Source organism: Protopterus annectens, chromosome 8.part0, assembly GCF_019279795.1.
Source record: "Protopterus annectens isolate FY-2018-M chromosome 8.part0, PAN1.0, whole genome shotgun sequence".
Classification (NCBI taxonomy): Eukaryota; Metazoa; Chordata; order Ceratodontiformes; family Protopteridae; genus Protopterus; species Protopterus annectens.
In genome coordinates this window covers 842,789,683-842,811,854 of record NC_056741.1, presented here as the reverse complement: position 1 = coordinate 842,811,854, position 22,172 = coordinate 842,789,683, and the positions used below count along the sequence as shown (strand labels likewise).

General features: G+C 42.6%; 1 protein-coding gene across 3 annotated transcripts in view; it reads right to left on the bottom strand.

The window, feature by feature from the left end:
• Positions 1-22,172, bottom strand: part of LOC122809098 — a 1,918,481-nt gene that overhangs the window by 754,458 nt on the left and 1,141,851 nt on the right. For all 3 annotated transcript variants that reach the window (XM_044080326.1, XM_044080325.1, XM_044080327.1), the window contains exon 6: positions 10,855-11,170. In XM_044080326.1, the coding sequence (XP_043936261.1) occupies positions 10,855-11,170 (316 nt within the window). The remainder of the gene's footprint in view (positions 1-10,854; positions 11,171-22,172) is intronic.

The following is a 22,172-nucleotide window of genomic DNA, read 5'->3' as shown; positions in this document are numbered from 1 at the left end:
TGACAAATATTTCAATTCAGCAGTAGCTGCAGGCTCAAAAGGTTGTAGAGTAAGTTTTCCAACACAAAATTGAGATCCCAAGCAGGAGTAGGAGCTCTCATTGGGGTCTTATATTCTTTGCCCCTCTAAGAAACTGCTTGAACAAAGGATGCGAAAACAAAGGTGGGTCACAATCATAGTGAGCTGAAATTGCTGCAGCATGAATCTTTATGGAAGAGAAGGACAAACCTTTGTCCAATAATTCAGTAAGATATTGAAGAGCCACACTCAAATTAGGCTCTGAAATCTCCAAATTCTTTGCTGTACTCCAAAATAAAAATCTCTTCCATTTTTCTGCGTACACTCTCCTAGTACTAGGCCTTCTAGCTTCCATAATCACATTTAAAACTTGTTGAGGAAGCTGAGACCTACCGTGCTTCAACACAGAATATGCCAAGCTGTGAGATGAAGAGATTGAAGCTTGACATTGAGCAGATGACCGTCCTTCTGAGATAACAGATGAGGAATCAGAGGTAAAGGCCATGGAGGCTTCTTTACAAGACTCCGTAGAAGTGGGTACCAGTGTTGCCGAGGCCAATCTGGAGCTATCAAAATCATCCTTGGCCTGTCTTGTCTGACCTTTAGTAATACCTTTGGAAGAAGAGGTAGAGGTGGAAAGGCATAGACATGAAGGTTTTCCAACTGAAAGACAGAGCATCCACTTTCCAAGCTGTGTGATGAAACCCCTTTGTGCAATACTTTGGCAGCTGGTGGTTTAGTGGAGAAGCGAACAGATCTATGTCTGGAGTTCCCCATGACACTGTCAATTTCTGAAATACATGAAGATCCAGTTTCCACTCGTGGGGATCCATGATTTGTCTGCTTAATACATCTGCTAGGGAGTTCTGTGCTCCTGGCAGAAACCTTGCCTGAAGAGTCAGTTGCAGGCTTAGCAGTCTCCCATAAAATCATTGCTTGCCTGCATAGAGGATAAGAATGTGTTCCCCTTGCTTGTTGATGTACCACATGACAGTTGTGTTGTCTGTCAGAATCAACACCTGCCCTGGAAGAAGTAACTCCTTGAACGCCATCAATGCAAACTGGACTGCTAACATCTCCTTCATGTTGATATGTAGATGCTGTAGTCTGGCAGGCCACTTGTCTTGTATCCACTTTCCATTTAGATGAGCTCCCCAAGCAGTGTCCGAGGCATCTGTCGTTAAAATCTGACTCGCCTCTGGCGGGTCACAGAGAGTCCCTTGTTTAGGTGACATTCCTGAGCCCACCACAAGAATTCCTTTTGAAGGCAAGGTATTATTTGAATGACAGTGTCCAAATCTTGGCAGTGCTGTGTCCATACATTTTGAGATACCATTGCAGCTTCCTCATATGCAGTTTGGCATTGGGAAGCACCAGAATACAAGATGCCATGAACCCTAATGCTTGAAGGACTGTCCTTGCAGTCAGCACGGACCGATGAGATAGTTGATGGAAGTAAAGTGACAGACTCTTTTGTTTGTCCGGGGTTAAAAAGGCCATCTGAGCTGCTGTATTCAGTCTCACACCCAGAAAGCACATGTCTTGAGAGGGTACTAGACTGGACTTTATTTCGTTCACAGAATACCCTAGGCATCTTAGCACTGCTATGACATATTCCAGATGCTGTAGAAGGTGTTCCTTTTCTTGAGCCAGAATCAGGCAGTCGTCCAAGTAAGGATAGATTTGAATGCCTTGAAGCCTGAAGTAAGCTATCACTGGAGCCAGAACCTTTGTGAATACTCTGGGCGCAGTAGATAAGCCAAAGGGCAATGCAGAGAACTGATAATGAAAATCTCCAGTTGAAACGCAGATACTTTCTGCAACTTAGCCTTATAGGCACATGAAGGTAAGCTTCCTTGAGATCCAAAGTTACCATCCAGTGATCCTTGCCCAGCAGAGGTAACAGTTGCTGTAACGTCAACATCTTGAACTTGGGAATGTCCAGATAAGTGTTGAGGATAGATAAATCCAGAATTGGTCTCCACGTGTTCCCCTTCTTGGTACTAGGAACAGGCGAGAATAAAATCGAAGCCCCTTTCTGATACAGGGACTGGCTGAATGGCCCCTATCTGGAGTAACTGAGAAACTTGCTTGTGAGCCTCTTTTCTTTGTGGAGGAGGAACATCTGGCATGCCTTTGAAAGGGGCATTGTGTGGAAATAAAATCTGTAACCGTGATGAATAATATCCAGCACCCATCTGTCTTGAGTGATTAAATCCCAATTTTCTTTGAAAAGAGACAATCTTCCTCCCAAAGGAGCTGCCAGGCGAGTCCACTGGCAGCTGAAAAGGCAGGTCATTGGTTCTGCTTACGAAAGGACTGACCCCTGCCCTCACCAGAAGTCTGAGCAGGTGAACTGTCTGATCTAGGCCTAAAGAACCTTGAGCCCTGCCCCTACCACGTCTAGACCTACCCCTAGACTGGGAACCATAAGCAGGATATGTCCACCCCTTAGCAGGCCAATTTCTACTAAACTTGGAGGCTGCACCTGCAAAAATCTTTAACAGTCTGCATAGACTTAGCTTTGTCCTCCATTTTCTTTAAAACTGCTTCCACAGGCGGTCCAAACAACACATCAGACTGTAAAGGAGCATCCAAAATCCTAGTCTTAACATGCTCAGCTAAATTCTGATCCTTCAACCAGGCATGTCTGCGAAGAACAGAACTAGTAGCAGCCACCCTCGAGGAGGCCTGAACAGCATCAAAACCACACTGCAAAGAATGCTTACCCACTTGTTCAGACACATGAACCAAATCCAGCAATTCTTTACACTCAATACCTTCCAAAGCATCCACCTTAGATTTCAATTGTGAAAGGAGATAATTTTGATATTTCAGCATATGAAACTGACAATTCAACGCCCTCATGGCTAGAGTGGAAGAAGTATATACTTTCTTACCCCACCTATCCAAAGCCCTTGCCTCTTTATCAGAGGGTACAGGATTTTTAACCACAGAAGCTTTAACACCTTTAGGCCCCTGAGAAACAGTTTCTGGGTCCGCCCTGGGACTCTTAAACAAATACTTATGAGCTTGGGCACCCTATAATACCTATCAGGCTTAACAGGAGCAGGAGGCAAGGAGTCAGGGTTCAGAGAAGCCTCTGCAAAACATCCTCCACCACATTCAACACAGGAGGAATAGCTAAGGGCCTATGCTGGGGCAAAACAAGAATTCCCTAAGCCTTTTCTGGAGTCAGAGTAATCTTGGCCTTCCCATTTAAAGTGCTCCCTCATGGAGTGAAGAGTCTCTGAAAATGAAAAATCCTCAGGAGGAGAAGCTGAAGGAGTGGAATCATCCACATCAGAATCAGAATAAGTAGGAAACTCTTGCAAGTCTTCCACAGAAGACTCTGAAGCCTGTGAACACTGTTCAAAACTATCAAACTCCTGTTCCACCCTAGGCCTCTTATCAGGTGGGGCATAGAACCTCTAATCAGAGTAATCAAATCTTCTGCCATTTTAAGCATATGTTTCTTAGGCACAGAGCCGAAATGCTAGGAGAAGCCCCACAGAAGCTGAACTTGGCCTACCTCTAAAGAAGCTTTGGCAACAGAAGGAGAGGCCCTAACTACCTTGGGAAGAGAGGGAAGAACAGTTACCTGAGAAGCCCCTCAGCCTGGCCTACCTCCTGAGAGGGCACATCCTGTAACAGTAAAGTATCTGCCTGAGACTCCATAGAGACTCCTGGCAAAACCCCTAGCTCCCCTGAGCCTTCTAAAGGACCGGCGTCCGGGACTGCGGTTCCTCACCCTAGGCTTCACTGTTTTGTCCTTGCGCTTCTTGGATGAAGCAGGCGTCGGAGCATCCGACGGCATATTATAATTGCAACGCTTCCCAAACACTAACCTAGCACAATCAAGCCTCCTCTTAATAGTGCGCTTGTTAAATCTAGCACAAGAGCGGCAACCAACAACGTCGTGCTCAGGCCCTAAACAAGGTATACACAATGTATGATAATCCCTATGCGGTATCTGCTTCCCACAAGAAATACAGTTATTCACTTTTTCTGACATCCGGTTAAATACTAAGACAAGAAAAAACCGAAATGTTCCCCAACGGGGTTACTTAGCCAACTCTGTTTTCGGTCTGAAACTCCGGTTTCGGAAAATCTCAGAACGCCAACCTGCACTCGCAAAATTGCTTCTGCATCGGACCATGCGGCAAAAGACTGAAATGGCGTCGGTCATGCGCATTAGTACCCTGACGTACTGGCGTCAGTCTAAAGCGCCATGACCGGCGTCAGCTCTCTGGTATTGACTGGGACGCGGACTATACCCAATAGTCAGGACTGCAGCAAGGGAAGACGAAGAACATCATCAGAATGTCGCACGCACAAACATTTGTGAACCAGATAGTTGACTACACTTATGCGAATGCACTACTGCATTCGCATAAGTGTAAGTCGACTAGCTGCACGGAGATCGTGGTACAGTGGGGAATGGAAATTTATCTACATCCCCACTGTAGTGTGATCTCACAGTTAGAATATATAAGTAGGGGGGGGCGCAGGGGGGCTAGAAGTCTGATTTACATCAGCTCCTATATGGCTATCACGTGGTGGTTTTGACAACAATGTCGAGTCAAATGTGTCAAGCATTTGGTTCGACATTGTCACCGTTCATTTTGGTTCATTTCGGTATTGCTATTTGTTTTTCCGAACAGAAAATGTTTTTCTGTTCGAAGAAACAAGAGTAAACCATACAAAAATCCTAGAAGTTATAAGATGTGGTAAGTTAAAACCCTGGGACAAAAATTAACAGACTTACAAAAGGGGTATGTGTAGCACTGAAATAGATTACTTGATAATATCAGGAGATTTAATTATAGGAGATAAGGTGGTAGTTTAAATAGGGTTTTTTGATCATCTTGCAATATACAATATACAAATAAAGGAAAACAATGGCTATACAAAACAGGTAAAAGGAATAAAAATGATAAATGAAAAAGCATGGGTTGAAGAAGGAAACAGGTTAGTAATACAGGTTCTGAAAGATCATATTACTAGGTGAACATTTTATAAAAACTGGTCTGAATGGTGGATATTTAAGGAAAATCTATTTTTTTTTTAAAGTGGCAATATGATGTAAAAAGTAGAGAAAGAAAAATATAACAGAACATACAACAATGCATTGGAAGATTTAGAACAATGATAGAAAATAGTTTGACAAAGAAAAGGAACAAAAAATTATATGAAAATAAAATCAAGAAAAAATACAAGAGTTGTTATTTAGGCAAATATATTTTTACAAGGAAAAAGAGAAGTATAGCATAACATAAGCAGACTAGTAAAGGAGGATGCTAGCGTAATGAGAGAAATAAAAGATATCAAAGGAGAGAAAGAATTCAAGAAAATATTATCAATACTGTAGTACAATAAATGTTTAAATGTTTAAAGAAAAAAGAAGGCAGTGAAAATAACAAGGAAAGTAAAAAGTTAACAGAAAGAATAAAAAGATGAGCTAGATGGTATTAGAACAACTAAATATACATTCAGCTGCAGAGCTAGATGGAACAGGATATGAACTGTATAAAAATGTAAGGGATTGACAAAAATATATTTTTCAAAGATTTTGAATGAATGGTTAATGAATGATTTATGTATAAAGAATTATGTAGAGGAATACTTAAATTTATATGGAAGAAGGAAGATAGAAGACAATTAAAAAAACTGAAGACCAACAGTATTGAAAAATAATGATTACAAGATCTTTACAAAAATAATACAAAAAGGATTTGAAACTAACATGGAAAATATTATGGAAAATAGTATATATGCAATATAAAGGGGAAGGAGTATCAAGAATTATTAATGAAAGAGAAATTGTGGATGATATCATGAATAAAAAAGAAGAAGTGAAAATCATGGTAGAACACCTTAATAAGGAATTTGATACAACCGGACATGAAATCTATGGGTAATAATGAAAGAATACAATATAAGTGAGAACGTTAGGAAATTATGTATGTCAGCACACAGTAATAATCAAGTAAAATACTTGTTAATGGATGGTTAAGCCAAGACATGGCCCAATGAGTTGTATACTCATTTATTAGTTATGAGTTTGATAGTATGTGAAATAAATTACACAATGAAGGGAATAAATTACAAAATGTAGGAGGGGGTATACAATACCTGAAGGGTTAATAATTCTAGTCCTGTTAACATATGCAGATGACATTATAAAAAATGCAAACAACAAACTCTGGATAAAAGAAGTAATAATTTGCACAAAAGAGTGTCTAGAGAGGATAAGGATGGCTTTGAGTAAAGAAAAAAGTAAAGGTTTAGGTAATGTAATAAAGATGGGTGTATAGATTTTACAATGAATGAAAATTCTGTGTTCATTATACATTTTGGGAATAAAGATATAAGTATAATTCAATGGGAAAAAACAATAGAAGAAATAAAACAAACCTATCTTTTCTAGAGAACATATAAATTATCATTCAGAAAAAAAGTTTATTTGATAAATTCAGTACTGATGGGAAATAGCATAATTAGCAAGTGTGCTTATGTTGCCAACAGTATTTGAAAAGGAATTATTGCATATATTTTTAATTTATATGGGGTTCTAGATTAAACCAAGTAAAAAGAGGGGTTCTGTACATAAATAAAGAGGAAGGATGTTTGGGGTTAATTAACCCAGTGGTATATGCTGCTTCACTGAATTTGTACACAGTGTTAAAGTGGATAATTGAAAATGAAGAGAGATTAGTAATAAAACTGTATAAATATAAGTATGATAAATTTTTGGGTATGGTAAGAAAGAATAAAGAAGAAAATGAGTGCATAAATGAAGAAATAAACTTTTTTATCTGATGTTGTCAATCTTCATTTATCTTTGACATTTGGGACAGAGTCCCCAGCTACCTTGTACTTTGGGAGGCCTTATGGAAAGATATTCCTGAGAAACATAGAGCCAAAGGACGCTCTTCCCCTGAAGACCAGATCCAATTTGTAATGACTAATAAAGGTATGCAGAGGAGCCCATGTTGCTGCTGTACATATTTCATCCAGGGAAGCCTTACAATGGAAACAGCAGATGTGGCTATTGTCCTTGTAGAATGCACTTGCACTGGTGTTGGTAATTGGAGATTCTTTGTTTTATAGATGAAAGAAATGCAGTCTCTTAACCACGTTGATAAGGTAACTTTTGAAACAGATTTCCCCAGAGAAGGACCTGAGAAACTAATCGGTCCGCCTTTCTAAGTTCTTTAGTTCTGCTGAGGTAGAAACATAATTGCCTGTGCATCCAGCAAATGTAAGCAATATTCACCTTTGTTGGAAACATTTGGGAAGAAAACAAGTAAGTCAATGGACTGATTAATATTCAATTCTGAGACCACCTTTAGTAAAAATGATGGGCTGGTTCTTAAAGAAACCCTATCCTTATGAAAAATTAAATATGGAGGTGCTTGTATTTCAGAAATTCTTCTGGTGAAGGCAATGGCTATCAGAAAAAATGATTTTCCATGAAAGAAACGTTAAGTCACAGGAAGCCACCAGTTCAAAGGAGGTAAGGACCAAAGACTGCAGAACCAAAGTCAGATCCCAAGGAACTAGAGGATTCTTATAAGGTGATGTCAAGCATAAAGTTCCCTTCATAAACACTTTACACAATCTATGGGAGATTAGAGGGTGATCTTCAAAGTCATTGCGGATATTTGAAATAGCAGCTAATTGAAATTTAACTGTAGAGGCAGTGGCTCCATGTGTAAAAGTGCAGCTAAAAATTCTAATACCTTCTTAACTGGTGCTGAGAAAGGATTAAGACCATGATTGTGTACCCAAAAGGAAAAGCTTTTCCACTTACTGTGGTAGAGTTTTCTGGTGGAAGGTTTATGAGAAGCCAATAATTTTTTTTAACTGGAGATGATAATTTGTTTTGCCTGGCGATCAATGGAATTGGAGGAACCAAGCCGTAAGCTTGAGATACTGAAAATTGGGGTGCATCAGTCCTTGTGGGTGAGACAGAATATCCAGAACTGGGTCCAGATTCCATGGACGGTGAAGTAGATGAGGCCACAGAAAGGAGAACCAGGCTTGACGAGGCCAAAAGAAGGCAATGAGGATCACTTTGTTCTTCAACCAGATGAGTTTCTTTAAGAAGAGGGGAATCAGTGGAACAGGTTGAAATGCATAGAGTAGCCCTGAGGGCCAATCGTGAAGGACAGCATCTCTCGGGGACTCCCCCTGAAGAGGGATTAGGGCAAAGTAACTGCTGCAATTATGCAGGGGTGAGGCAAAAAGATCACAGCAAGCCTGGCCCCAGTGGTGAAAAATCTCCTTTGCCACTCTGGGATTGAGAGACCACTTGTGAGGCAGGAGAATGCATCTGCTCAGTTTGTCCGCAATCACGTTTGAGCTTCCCGGAATGTGTGTTGCTGTCAGAAAGTGGTTGGAGGAAATTGCCCATTGCCACACTCTGAGAGCTTCTTGACGCAGAGGGTAAGACTTGGTTCCACCCTGTTTGTTGATGTACTAGATTACTGACATGTTGTCCGATTGAATTGCAATCATTGCTAGAGGGAGGACAGCTTGGAAGGCTTGCAATGCTGAAAGCACTGCTCTCAGCTCCAGAACACTGATATGCAGACCGGCCTCCAACGGGGACCAAGTGCCTTGAACTGTCCTGCCCAGATAATTCCCCCCACCCCATTTGGGAGGCGTCCATGGTCACTACGGCTTCGGGCTAAGGTGGAAAGAAGGGACGGCCTAATAGGATTTCCTCGGATTCCATCCACCAGGATAAGTCTTTCTTGCAATGACTGGTGATTAAAATGAGATGTTTCACAAGGCACCATTGGGATGCCAAAAGCCACTGCAGTAGTCTCGTGTGAAATCGTGCCAGTGGAACTAAGGTGATGGCTGCTGCCACTGACCCGAGAGCTTGAAGAACTAAAAGCACAGGAACCTTGCCATTGGAGAGAATGGCTTGCACTTGGGATCTTACCTTCTGCAGCCTGTGTGGAGAAAAGGAAGCTGTATAAATGGTGGTATTTAGATGGGATCCTGTGAACTCTAAATCTTGAGTCGGGCTTAGTTGGGATTTTGAATGACTGACTGTAACATAGAACAAAATCTGTGGCTTGAAGCAGTAAATGCCTGGTGGGAGCAGTGATAAGACAGTTGTCTAGATAAGGAAACAATGGTACAAAATTATAACTGTTATGGATTATTTTTTAAAAAATTATTTTCATAACAACTTTTGGTTTAATCAACGTAACTTCATGGCCTTCATGGCTAACTGTCGACACGAGAACAGCGAAGTGCAGAACGTTGAATTGGTAAACGGAAATCTCCGTAAGGGGAGATTTCCATTTACTTCAATGTAATGCGGTCTTGGAGTTGGTATATTTAAATAGCGGGGGTGTGGGAGGGTGCAGGGGAGCTTGCCCCCCTACTCACACCCTTTAGATTTTCTTTCTTTTTTTTTTTAATTTATTTTTTCTGAGCATTCGAAATTTTAATGGTTTGATCATTAAAGGTCGACCTTTAGTGATTCGAACCATTAAACTTTCAATGTTCTAATACAGACCCATAAAGGACCCCTACTTTTTTGACAAGTGCCGTGAGAGCTTTTATATCCATCTGAGCAACTCAAGCAGATGGGACCTCAGTTTAATATCTCATCTGAAGGATGACACACTTAGGAGTACAGCACCACCTTTATGCTGCACTGCAGTGCCAGTAATCCAGCTACCTGATCACGAACAAGAGATACAGAACACAAAGGGAAGTGGGACATCATAACAGTGCGGCTTTTTGTTATACTGGGGCCCATAGGTGAGAAACAGATGTTTTACTGTGGTGGTTAGTAATATTTCAGGGCAAAATTTTCAGGGGGAAAAAGTATTTTTTGGGGTCTATGATGTAATCTCTACAGTGTCACTGTACAGTTCCACTGGTAGTTTTCATTCACTGCATGAAACTGTCTGTGTTTTTAGCTATAACAAAGGGTAATAACAAATAATGTTACTGCACCTCAAAGAGATGGCATGTTACACTGATTTCATACAAGGACATGGGAACAAAAATGGTTGATACTGGGCAATGGGATATAAGACTGCTAAACAGTTGGACATAAACCAGATATAAGGTTTTCCTTGTTTGTGACCTGTTCATACTGTGGTCTGATCCCCAAACGGTTGTAACAATGATTTTAAAATATATAGATTTGACTGTAAAATACTTACCTAGACAAAACTGCTTACATATCAGATTTCTTTTTATTACTTGTTATTTGACTAGTTAAAACAAAAGGCAGAGACTGTTTTCTAGCATGATCTGGTACATTTAGTACAGTTATTCCTACAGTGAAACTAGGCACAGCACAATTGTGCGGTAATAAGAATTGCCCATTTGATTGTTTGGTAAGAAGATAAAAAGGTGTGGGTTTAATCCCTACCCAAACTCTTGGGTTCACATTCCAGAAAAGACACTGCAGGGTGCATTTCATTTTTCTTATAACTAAATCTGTAACTGTCAGAAGTGCACTAAAAATTTATGACCATTCTTAAAACCTTGATGGTAGAGAGATAATAGCTCTCAACTATAAATATATCCAACCATCGGCAAGGAAAATAATTCTTTAATACTTCTGAGATAACTGTTTTTTGCTGAAAATAAAAAAAGAAAGTGGAGTACCTTCTATCTATGAGGGACCTTCTTCCATTTCAGAAAGAAAACTAAGAATTATTGCAAACAGTGGTGGTAACATCTTACGTTTCCTAATTATACTTTAAGTACCACCTAATAACACAAATAATGAAGAATAATAGTGGGTCAAATGTTCTGAAAAAGACAAATGTTCAAGCAGAGTGGTATTCTCACCTTGAAAATGAGACGTCCTTGGTGTGTCCACTTTTACTCTCTCCTCATCTACTGCTGTCTTCTCATCTCTTGCCCATGGGATTTCCTGGACTGCAGTGCTTTTGAAGAAGTCTTCCTTTTGCTGCTGCCACTGCACTGGCACTGGCACTGAATTTGTAGGCCTTTCCAACTGCGTGGAATATGGCGCTGCAGACACGGTCAGTGGTGATGGTCCTGCCACTGGTACTCCTGTGTTATCATATTCTTGTGAAGATGCACTTTTCTCTAAAACTTCATACTCATGTGAGGATGCACCTTTCTCCAGAACTTCATATGCCTTTTTAAATACATAAGCAACCTTGTAATTGTTAGAACATACTGCAGGAAATACAAAATGTATTTAATTACAACTTTCATTGCAAGTCAGTCTAATTTACCTTTCTGACCTGTACATATTTTTATCAATTCTCCCCTCTACCTCATACTAGAAGCAGTGAATATAATAACAGAGATAAAACAACTGGAATTGGGATCTTTAACAAAGGGTAGGAGTTAATTACATAGAAAAATGGGAATTGTGGAAAGTACATAGAGGGAAGGAATGAGGTTTAAAAGAAGGCAGGAGTTGAATGAACTATGTAATGTTTGACTGACAATGACTGGATAGATTATAAGTGATGTATAATGTTTCCAACTAGAATTATGTCAGTATGGTTTGTGGTACAAAATGCTTGCAGCAGGGATTATGTCAATATGGTTAGTTTTCATTTATATAAATGTATAATTGCCTATATATAAGTGATAATTTAATAAAGATATTTCTTGTTTTAAAAAAAAAATCCTCCCCTCTACCTCATTCACTTATATTGTCCTAGATAGGACATCAAAACACAAAGCACTGTTTTACTACATCACTGAATTACCAAGAAAATAAAGACGTGTGAGGCATGTTCCAAAAGAGTTGATCACTGAATCGTATTAATGACTGCCAATGTATGTTTCTTGCATACAAATACTGCTCTGCCAATCATCAAACCCCATTAGCCAGAAAAGAAAGCAATCATCCCCAACCACTGAATGAGCTGTTTCTGAAGCATTCTGCACAGCTGTAAATTCTGTGCTAGGTCTTTGTGCAGTGAAGAGCAGTCCTGAAACAAGATCTGTAATTAAAACTTAAGAAAATTCATAACAGCAAAATTTGACCAAAGAAACAAAGCATCAGAATATTTATACCAAAGTATGCATATAGCAAGTCTGCATAATAAGCATGGATTGAACAAAACAATTCTTTGCTTCATCATAATCCATAAAGGCACAGAATAGCATACAAGGAAAGACTAGCAAAACAGAAAAAAATGGGATGGGACCTACACAATGACAGGCAACTATATAATATGAGGATAACATAGCTGTGTGAAGTACTGACCAGAACAGTAGCTGTCTGACTCTCTCCTGGTTCCCCAGAAATCTTATGAACACTCCATGACAGAAGACTTTTGAACCCCCCCTCCCAATGTGTGTCACTCTCTATTAATTATTCGTCCATGGTCTACCTTTCTGAAGGGGACACTAAGATGGCTTCAGAACATTTTAGCAACACTTAGTAACATCCCCAGTAAGTACTCTGGCTGTCAGCACTGCTACGTTATACAGGCCAGGGTTCAGTGTCAAACAAGTAGACCACAGGGACAGACACTTCCCAAAGGTCACATCCTGCAGAGCTTCGGCCATGTCTATTCTTAGTCCATTTAAGCAAAACATTTGACAGGGTGACTATTAATCTCAACAGCCACACAACAGACATGCGTAATCAAATACCAACACAGCACAAAAAGCAATGTGCAACAATAACCTAACTAACTAAGCAAAAACAGAAAGTCAGTGGAGAGTGCTGTTGTTATCAGACAGGTATAAGTTGAAAATAAAGAAGTTTTGTACCCACCATAACGTTCCATGTGAGTTATTCATCTCGCCTTCATTCTTTACTGATGGGTTTGAAGCCGATCCTCGGCTCCAACTCGGACAACTGCAAAAGCTCAAGGTCTTCAACCAGCTCAAGGCCAACTCCCTATCCCATGATGCACCTTGATCTTCCCTCAGATCTTGTTTGCTGCCAACTACTTAGTAGTATAAATATGCCACTCAGAGAGTTGGATATGAGACAAAGCACACTATACGGATCTCAAGTAGACTGGATGGGGGTTGGAGGGTGGGATGTAAGAATGAGGATGAGATGAACAACTCACATGGAACGTTATGGTGAGTACATAACTTCTTTATGTGAAGTTGTTCTATCTCGCCATTCATTCTTTAGTGATGGGTAGCGTCCCAAGCACCATCTTCTCGGGTGGCTCACGGGAGAATATTCCTCAGAACTGTGGAACCAAAGGAGGTCCTGTCCCTGGACGCCTTGTCTACTTTGTAATGAGTGGTAAAGGTATGAGGTGTTGACCAGGTAGCTGCTGCACAAACAGTCTAATGGTAACCTTGCAGAAAATGCTAATGAGGTTGAAATAGCTCTAGTAGAGTGGGCCTTTACTTTTTCTTGCAAGGCGGCATTTTGTTAATTATAAATGGAGGAAATGCAATCTGATAGCCATCTTGACAAGGTTACTTTTGTCACTGGGGTACCCTTCTTTGACTCTGAAAAGGAAACAAAGAGTTGATCCTTTGACCTGAAGTGTTTCGTTCTGTCTACGTAAAATCAGAGTCTATGAACATCAAGTTTGCGCAGCATGTGTTCCATCCTATTTGTGTATTGGGGAAAGAAAACTGGCAACTCAATAGATTGGTTAAGATTTGTCTCTGAACAAACTTTTTGTAAGAAGGATGAATTAGTTCTGAGCGAAACTCTGTCATAATGGAAAATCAGAAAAGGAGGTTTGATGGTTAAGGCTTGCAGCTCAGAAATCCTCCAAGCAGAAGTAATGGCTATCAGAAAAATAGTCTTCCATGAAAGGAATTTCAAAGAACAGGATGAGGCTGCTTCGAAAGGAGGTAATATGATTCTGGATAGAACAAAATTTAAATTCCATGGCATGACTGGAGCTCTGATTGGTGGCCTCAAATGAATGGCACCTTTAAGAAAGACTTTAGCAAGTTGATGTGACATGACATTAGAGGCTTGGAAACCAAGATGAAAGTTTGATATCGCTGCTAATTGAACTCTAACGGTAGCTGCAGCCACTCCTTCGTTGAAAAGTTTAGTTAGAAATTCCAATATAGATGGGATCGGAGCTAGATAAGGATCAACAACATGTTGAGAGACCCATACAGAAAATCTGTTCCATTTGCTAAGATATAACTTTCTGGTAGATGATTTATGAGAGGATGTTATAATATGTTGGGCCTCAGTTGAGAGATTGTAAATACTGGCTATTGTGGGAACTGGAGCAGCCAAGCTGTCAGTTTGAGGGAATGAAAGGAAGGATGAAGAGCCCCCAATGAATGGGTCAACAGATAAGGAACTGGGACCAGGATCTAGGGTTCTTCCAAAAGATGAGGCTGGAGGAAGTGAAACCAAATTTGCCGAAGCCAGTAAGAGGCTATTAGTATCATGGTCCTTCCCAGGAGTTTTGCTTTCTGTAATACCTTGGGAATCAGAGGGAAGGGGGGGGGATGTATAAAGGAAACCCAGGGGCCAATTGTGCACCAGTGAATCCCTTCGGGCTTCCCCCAGCTGGGGAATTAGGGCAAAGTAGCTGCTGCATTTCAAGTTTGTTGGGGTTGCAAAAAGATCACAGCAAGGCTGGCCCCACCTGCGGAAAATCCTTTCCTCTACTTGTTGCTTTACGAACCGCTCGTGAGACAGTAAGATTGCCCTGCTCAGCTTGTCTGCTATCACACTGGATTTCCCCGGGATGTGTGCTGCTATCAGAAAGCGCTGGGAGGAGATTGTCCACTGCCATACTCTCCATGGCCTCTCAACACAGGAGGTAAGATTTGGTTCCTCCTTGTTTGTTGATGTACCAGACCACCGACATGTTGTCTGTCTGAATTGCAATTGTTCCCAGGGGTAGAGAGTCTCGAAAGGACTGCAACGCTAGACGTACCGCTCTCATCTCCAGGACATTTATATGCAGGTGAGCCTTGTGTTTCTTCCACGTGCCTTGGGCTGTTCTTCCATGAAAATGCCCCCCCCCAATCAAGAAAGCATCCGTGGTCACCGGGGCTATGGGATTGGGTAGAACGAATGGATGTCCCTAAGATACATGTTGAGATGTCAGCCAGCATTGAAGGTCCTTCTTGCATGCATTCATTATGACAATTTGATGTGACATTGGAACTTCCTGAAAGGACCATTGAGAGAATAGGAGCCATTGTAGAATTCGCTTATGCATTCAAGTGAGGGGAAGCTGCCACCATCAATCCTAGCAATTTGAGAACCATTGAGACTGGGGCTTTTTTTCTCGGAAGCAGGTCTGATACTTGTTCTCGTAAGACAGAAATTCTTTCTGGAGGCAGACAATGTCATTGAAACTGTGTTTAGTTTTGCTCCTATGAAGACAGTCTGTAGCGATGGCCATAAGGCAGATTTTTCTGAGTAGATGATAATCCCCAGTTGATTGCATAGGTGTAAAGTTGTGTCCCTCACATGAAGAAGTTGATGCTTGGTGGTGGCAGTGGGGAGCCAGTCGTCTAGATATGGAAACACCTGGAATCCCAACCACCTCAGGTGAGCGGTCACTACTGCCATACATTTGAACACTCTGGGGGCTGTAGTGAGACCAAAGGGCAGAGCGCGAAATTGAGAATGGCTGGCTCCCAGCCAGAAGCGTAAATGATCCCTGGATGGTCTGCTTATGTGGTAGTATGCATCCTGAAGATCTATAGAGCACATCAAACTGTCTTTCCCCAGAAAGGGAAGTATTGACTGAAGCGTGACCATTCAGAACTTCGTCTTTTTTACTGACTTGTTTAGTCTGCTTAGGTCCAGAGTAAGTCTCCAGTCCCGTTTTCTTTGGAACTAAAACGAACCTTGAGTAAGTTCCGGATCCTCTCTGGTCTGCTGGGACTAGCTGGATGACTCTTTTGTCCAGCAACCTTTGGACCGCTAAGGCTTCTTGGTCCCTGTGACTGGGTGGAACGCCTGGGATTTTCTTTACTAGAGAGGGTGTAGTGGCAAAGGGAATAGAGTATCCTCTGGATATTATGCTTTGTACCCAGCTGTCTTTTGTTATTTTTAGCCAGGCATCTAGGTACAAAAATAGGCATCCACAACTGCCTCCAGAGATGAACAGTCGGGTCTCCTCTCAGGAGTGCTGATAGGGCTTGCCAAAAAACTGGTCTCTGTCACCCTGGTTCTGCGGACCCCCCTGCCACATGGGCAACATCTTCCATTATTACCCCCTCTTCTGCCTCTAGAGGGGGTGTCACCACGAGTGTTTTGGAAAGATCCTTGTGACTTACGGAACCATATCTTTCCACCTCCACTCCCTTTGGGGTAAGGTCTGTTCGGGGTAGAAAAACATACTCCGACGGCAGACAAGGTCTTTCCATCTTTTTCACTCCTGGTAAGAGTTTCCTTTACCTTAGGTCCAAAAAGTGACGAACCGTCAAAGGGGGTGTTAATGAAGGAAGACTTAAAGGGTTCTGCAAAGGAACATAAGCATCCAGGAATGTCTCCTGAGAGCGATTCCTGCACCCACTGCCCTGCTCATACCATCAGCTGCATAAGACGATCGAATTAAGAGTGGAGAGCTGGGAAGTTACTTTGTCCAAAACTCCCGCAGCTACTGAACCCTGTAGGGTGTCTCCTAGCTTGTTCAGGAGGTCCCTTTATAACCTAGTAAAATGTGTGAGGTAGTTCAGTGGTCGAAGAATGAAGGCCGCTGAACTCAACATATGCTTCCTGTATCTGTCCATAATCCTAGATTCCCTATTAAGAGGATGAACAGATGAAGAAGTCTCAGATTATTCCTTCTTGGTGGCTGCTGCCACCACCATAGCATCAACAGGTACTCCTTTAGTAAGGTAAAGTCTGTCTTGGGAGCTAGTAATAAATTTGTTAGGCCTCCTGGGGACAAGCTCCATGGTGTCTGGGGACTCCCACGCCCTTCGAGTGAGTAATTCCATCAACTCATCGAAGGGTGGAGACACCCAAGAGGTGGAGGGTTGAGACCCAAAAGCCTTCAGGAGAACTGACTCATCATCAGAAGGTTTAAGGGATTTCCAGCTACCCCTCTGTTTAAGAATCTCTAAGATATCAGCAAAGGAGATATCTTCTGAGGGGGACCGTGGGAACCCTTCTGACTCATAAAAGTCAGTATCCGAAGTAACTGATTCCTGATGGGAGTCCGAATGGTTCCTCTTGCAGAGTCTCTTCCTACGCACTTCTTCAGTGGGGGCTTCGGAGAGGTCTCGGAAGAACATGGCTCACCCAATGGAGCTTCCTGAGACTCAGGATCTTTATGCTTCAATGGAGCGTGTGATGAAGAGGCAGATACCGGTGCTTTCAGGGAGGGAGCTGCTCGAACTGATGGAGGGGTTGTCGGGGCAGACAAAGCCCTCCTCATAGCCTCGAAGGCCACTCGGTCCTGACGAGAAGAATCCCTCGGATCCAAAGAACCGATGGAAATAGTCTGCACTGGTACAGAGGACTCCGAGCCAGAGGTCGGGGCCGAATTCACTCGAGCCGAAGCCCCAAGAGATAAAGTGGGCACCCACAAGTTGGTCTTACTGTCCTCCCCAAACCCGACTGGTGAGTGCCAACCCCGAGATTCCTCGGTTGGCACTGAAGGTATCAGGGAAGTCGGGGCCGAAAAACCTATTAGAAGGTGTTGGACCTGAAGGGTTCACAATCATCAGTTCCATGCTCTCTGGCTCCAAAACATCCATGCAAGTTGGAGGAGGAACAGAAGGTGTAGGAGGAACTAGGATCGCCTCCGAAGCCTCCCGGGTTGGTGCCAATAAAATTTTTGCTAGCGCCGGTATCTGTAGAAGCTTCTTCACCACACAGTCCACATCCAAATCAGACAGTCTACTTGAGGCCCATGAGGAATGTGACGAAGCCACAGATTGCAGTATAGGTGTCTTTAAGGTAGGAGATACCGGCTCCAAGGTCGGGGACCGGCTCCTAACCATAACAAGAGTTGGTTCCAAAGGCTGTGGAACCAATGTCGATGCTTTACTAGAAGCTGACTTCAATGTAGATGGAGATTTTGTCGGTTCCGTCTTTTTTGAGTGTTTGACTTATCCAACGATTCTTGAAAGGAGGATTTAAGCAGACCTTTGTCCATTAACTTTCTCTTTCTTTCATGCAACACTCTTGAGCTGAAGGAGTGGCATAGAGAACAGCTATCTTGCACGTGAACCTCACCCAAGCAGTAAACACATTCAATATGTCCATCAGTTATGGACATCTTTTGCCCACATCTAGGGCATTTTTTGAAGTCAGACTTGTCTTTTTCTTTCTGCTGCTGAGACATCTTCAACAACCCAACAACAGCAATAAAAATTCACACAACAAACTATTCAAGCCTTGTAAAAAGAAAGGCTTTAAAAAGTAAGTTCCCACTGAAATCATTTATACGTCCTGTATAAAAAGATGGGCTGCAATTGCACTCTAACACACAGTATAGTAATACTAATAATCAAGGAGAAAAAAGGCCTAAAAACACAGCCACTAACTTTACTATGAAAGAAGTACAGGTAACTATACGCCCTATAAAAAGGAAGGGCTAAACAGCACACTCTTATCTAAGGAAATTAAGAGAAATAAAGGGCCTAAAAACATGGCGACTCATTTCTCTGTGATTAAGCTAATTTAATAGAGATAGGGAGAAGAGAAGGCCTAACAAAAAAATGGTCAAAGACTAACAATCTAATCTCAATATGATCTAAATATTCAAAGATCTAATTACAAGAACAAGCTACACACACTAACTACTCTATAAATGGCTAAATGATTAAATTTTAGCTAAAATAACAACTATAATATCTAAAGAAGAAAAGTTATTCACTGGCCAGAGCTGGTGAACGTCCGATCAAGTTGCAGCGGCAAACAAAATCTGAGGGAAGATCAGGGTGCATCATGGGATAGGGAGTTGGCCTCGAGCTGGTTGAAGACCTTGAGCTTTTGCAGTTGGCCGAGTCGGAACCGAGGATCGGCTCCAAACCCATCAGTAAAGAATGAATGGTGAAATAGAACAACTTCACATCTACTGTTATGGTGAGTATGTCACACAATAAGAAGTTATGTACCTACCATAACGTTCCATGTTAGTTGTCTTCTTCTCACCTTCTTTCTTGCTGGATGGGTTTGGAGCCGATCCTCGGCTCTGACTCGGCCTTCTACTAAAGCTCGAGAGCTATTTACCGGCTCGAGGCCTCCCCATATCCCACAATGCTAGGCGACAGAAACCCAGATCTCGTTTGGCAGAGCTAACACAATGGAGATACTTGTCCCCACTACAAGGTTTACCTACAGAGCTAAAAACAGAGGAGGACGTACCCTAGAAAAGAGTCAACCAGAGGAAGAAGGCCTCCAAGGGGATTCTTCTCGGTCTGTCCAGGCTAGGGGGATGGAGGGTGGGACGCAGGAAAGAAGGCGAGAAGAAGACAACTAACATGGAACGTTATGGTAGGTACATAACTTCTTAATGTTAAGTTGTCTATCTTGCCTTCATTCTTGCTGGATGGGACAGTGTCCCTAGCACCTTAGCCCTGGGTGGCTCATCGGAACAGACTCTTGAGCACAATGGAACCAAAGTCAGCTCAACTCCTGGAGGCCATATCCAACTTGTAATGTGAAATGAAAGTATGAGGAGTGGCCCATGTGGCTGCAGCACAAATAGATTCCATTGGAAGTCTTGCCTGAAAAGCTACCGACGTAGGTAATGCTCTGGTGGAATGAGCTTTTGGTTTTGTAGGGTGTTCGTTATGTCTCAGTTGGTAAATCAAACTAATAATAGAGGCCAACTACCTAGATAAGGTTACTTTAGAAACTGGCAGGCCCTGCTTGCCCTCAGCGTAGGACAGGAAGAGTTGGTCTGATCTTCTAGTTTGCTTAGTCCTATCCAAATAAAAATGTAATTGCCTGTGAACGTCCAAATAGTGCAACTTTTGTTCAGCTCTGTTCGAAAAGTCAGGAAAAAAGACAGGAAGATCAACAGTCTGATTCAGATTTGCCTCGGAAGGTATTTTGGGTAAAAAGGAAGGATTAGTCCTGAGTGAAACTCTATCTTTGTGAAAAACAAGATAAGGAGGACGAATACAGAGGGCTTGAAGTTCCGACACTCTTCTAGCTGAGGTGATGGCTACTAAGAAGAGAGTCTTCCAGGAGAGTAATTTTAAGGAACAGGAAGCCACAGGTTCAAAGGAAGGGAGAATCAATGACGTTAATATCAGGTTCAAATCCCACGGAGGCGGGGGATCTTTAACCGGGGGCCTAAGTAAAATAGTCCCTTTAAGAAAGGCTTTGCAAAGTTTGTGGGACATGATGGTGGTCTCTGACAGGCCAGCGTGGAAATTAGCGATAGCAGCCAACTGGACACTAATGGTGGCAGATGAGGAACCTGCTCGAAAAAGTTCTGCCATAAAATCTAGAACGTTATGGACAGGGGCTGTAAAGGGGTCTATATTTCTAGCTTCTGCCCAGAAAGAGAAACGTTTCTACTTACTAGCATAAGTCTTTCTGGTAGTAGATTTGTGCAAAGAAAGGATGATTTCACGCACTGGCTGAGAAATATGTGGAAGCCTGTCTAAAGTTGGAAGTGGAGCAACCAAGCTGAGTTGAGAGACTGAAGGGATTGGTGCAGCCCGCCTGACTGATGGACCAAGAGGACTGGCACTGGGTCCAGATTCCAAGGCTGCTCCAGTAGGTGACGATGCAGGAATGGGAAACAAATTTGTCGAGGCCAGTAAGGGGCAATGAGGATCATCCTGGATCTCAATGCGGTCGCTTTCTGAATTAGTTTCGGAATTAAGGGAAAGGGTGGGAATGCATACAGAAGACCCCGGGGCCAATCGTAAACTAGAGCGTCTCTGGGGGAGTGGCCGGGAAGGGGGAAGAGAGTGAAGTAGTCGTTGCACTTGCTGTTGAGAGGGGTTGCGAAAAGGTCGCAGCAAGGTTGACCCCATCTGCGGAAAATTTTGTCCGCTATTGACTGATTGCGAGACCACTCGTGAGGCATGAGAATAGCTCTGCTTAGTCTGACCGCTATGACGTTGGACTTCCCGGGGATGTGCGTTGCTATCAGAAACCGTTGAGAGGAGACCACCCACTGCCAGAGTCTGAGTGCTTCTCGACATAAGGGATAGGACCTGGTTCCGCCCTGCTTGTTGATGTACCACACTACAGACATATTGTCCGTCTGAATTGCAATAGTCCTGGTGGGTAGAGAGTCCTGAAGAGCTTGCAACGCTAAAAGTACCGCTCTCATCTCCAAGACATTTATGTGCAGGTGGTACTCTAGAGGTTGCCAAGTGCCCTGGACAGTCCTGCCCTGAAAATGCCCCCCCCCCCCACCCGATCAGGGAGGCATCCGTTGTCACTGTGGCAACAGGAGAAGGAAGAACAAACGGTCTGCCTTGAAGTACCTGAGAGGAGACCATCCACCAAGAAAGGTGGTCTTGGCACGATTGGGTGATTACTATGTTGTGAGACATCGGAAGCTGCTGAAATGACCATTGGGTAAAAAGTATCCATTGAAGGATCCACATATGAAAATGAGCCAGGGGAAGTAATGTGATTGCTGCTGCCATGAGACCCAAGGTTTTCAGTACAAATCTGGCCTGAATTCTCTTGCACTTTAGTAAGGTCTGGACATGTAGGCGAATATCTGATACTCTTTCTAAGGGAAGTTTTGCCGACAGCTCTTTTGTATTTAATCTTGCACCTATAAAGGTTATAGATTGACAAGGCGACAATGCAGACTTTTCGAAGTTTACAGAGATACCTAGCTCGGAGCAAGTTTGGATGGTATAATCCCTGGCTCGCAGTAGTTGATGCCTGGTGGAAGCAGTTAGGAGCCAGTCGTCTAGATATGGAAACACCAGGAATCCTCACCGTCTCAGGTGAGCCGTAACCACTGCCATGCATTTGGTGAACACTCTGGGGGCTGTGGTGAGACCAAAGGGCAGGGCTCTGAATTGATAGTGATTGGATCCCAGCCGGAAGCGGAGAAACCTTCTGGAGCACCTGTCCATTTTTATATGGTAGTACGCATCCTGAAGGTCTATGGAGCACATCCAATTGTCCTGACCCAAAAAGGGTAGAATGGACTGAAGCGTGACCATCCGGAACTTCGTTCTTTGAACAGATTTGTTTAACCTGCTGAGATCCAAAATGGGTCTCCAGTCCGCTGTCTTTTTTGGTACCAAAAAGAACTTGGAGTAAA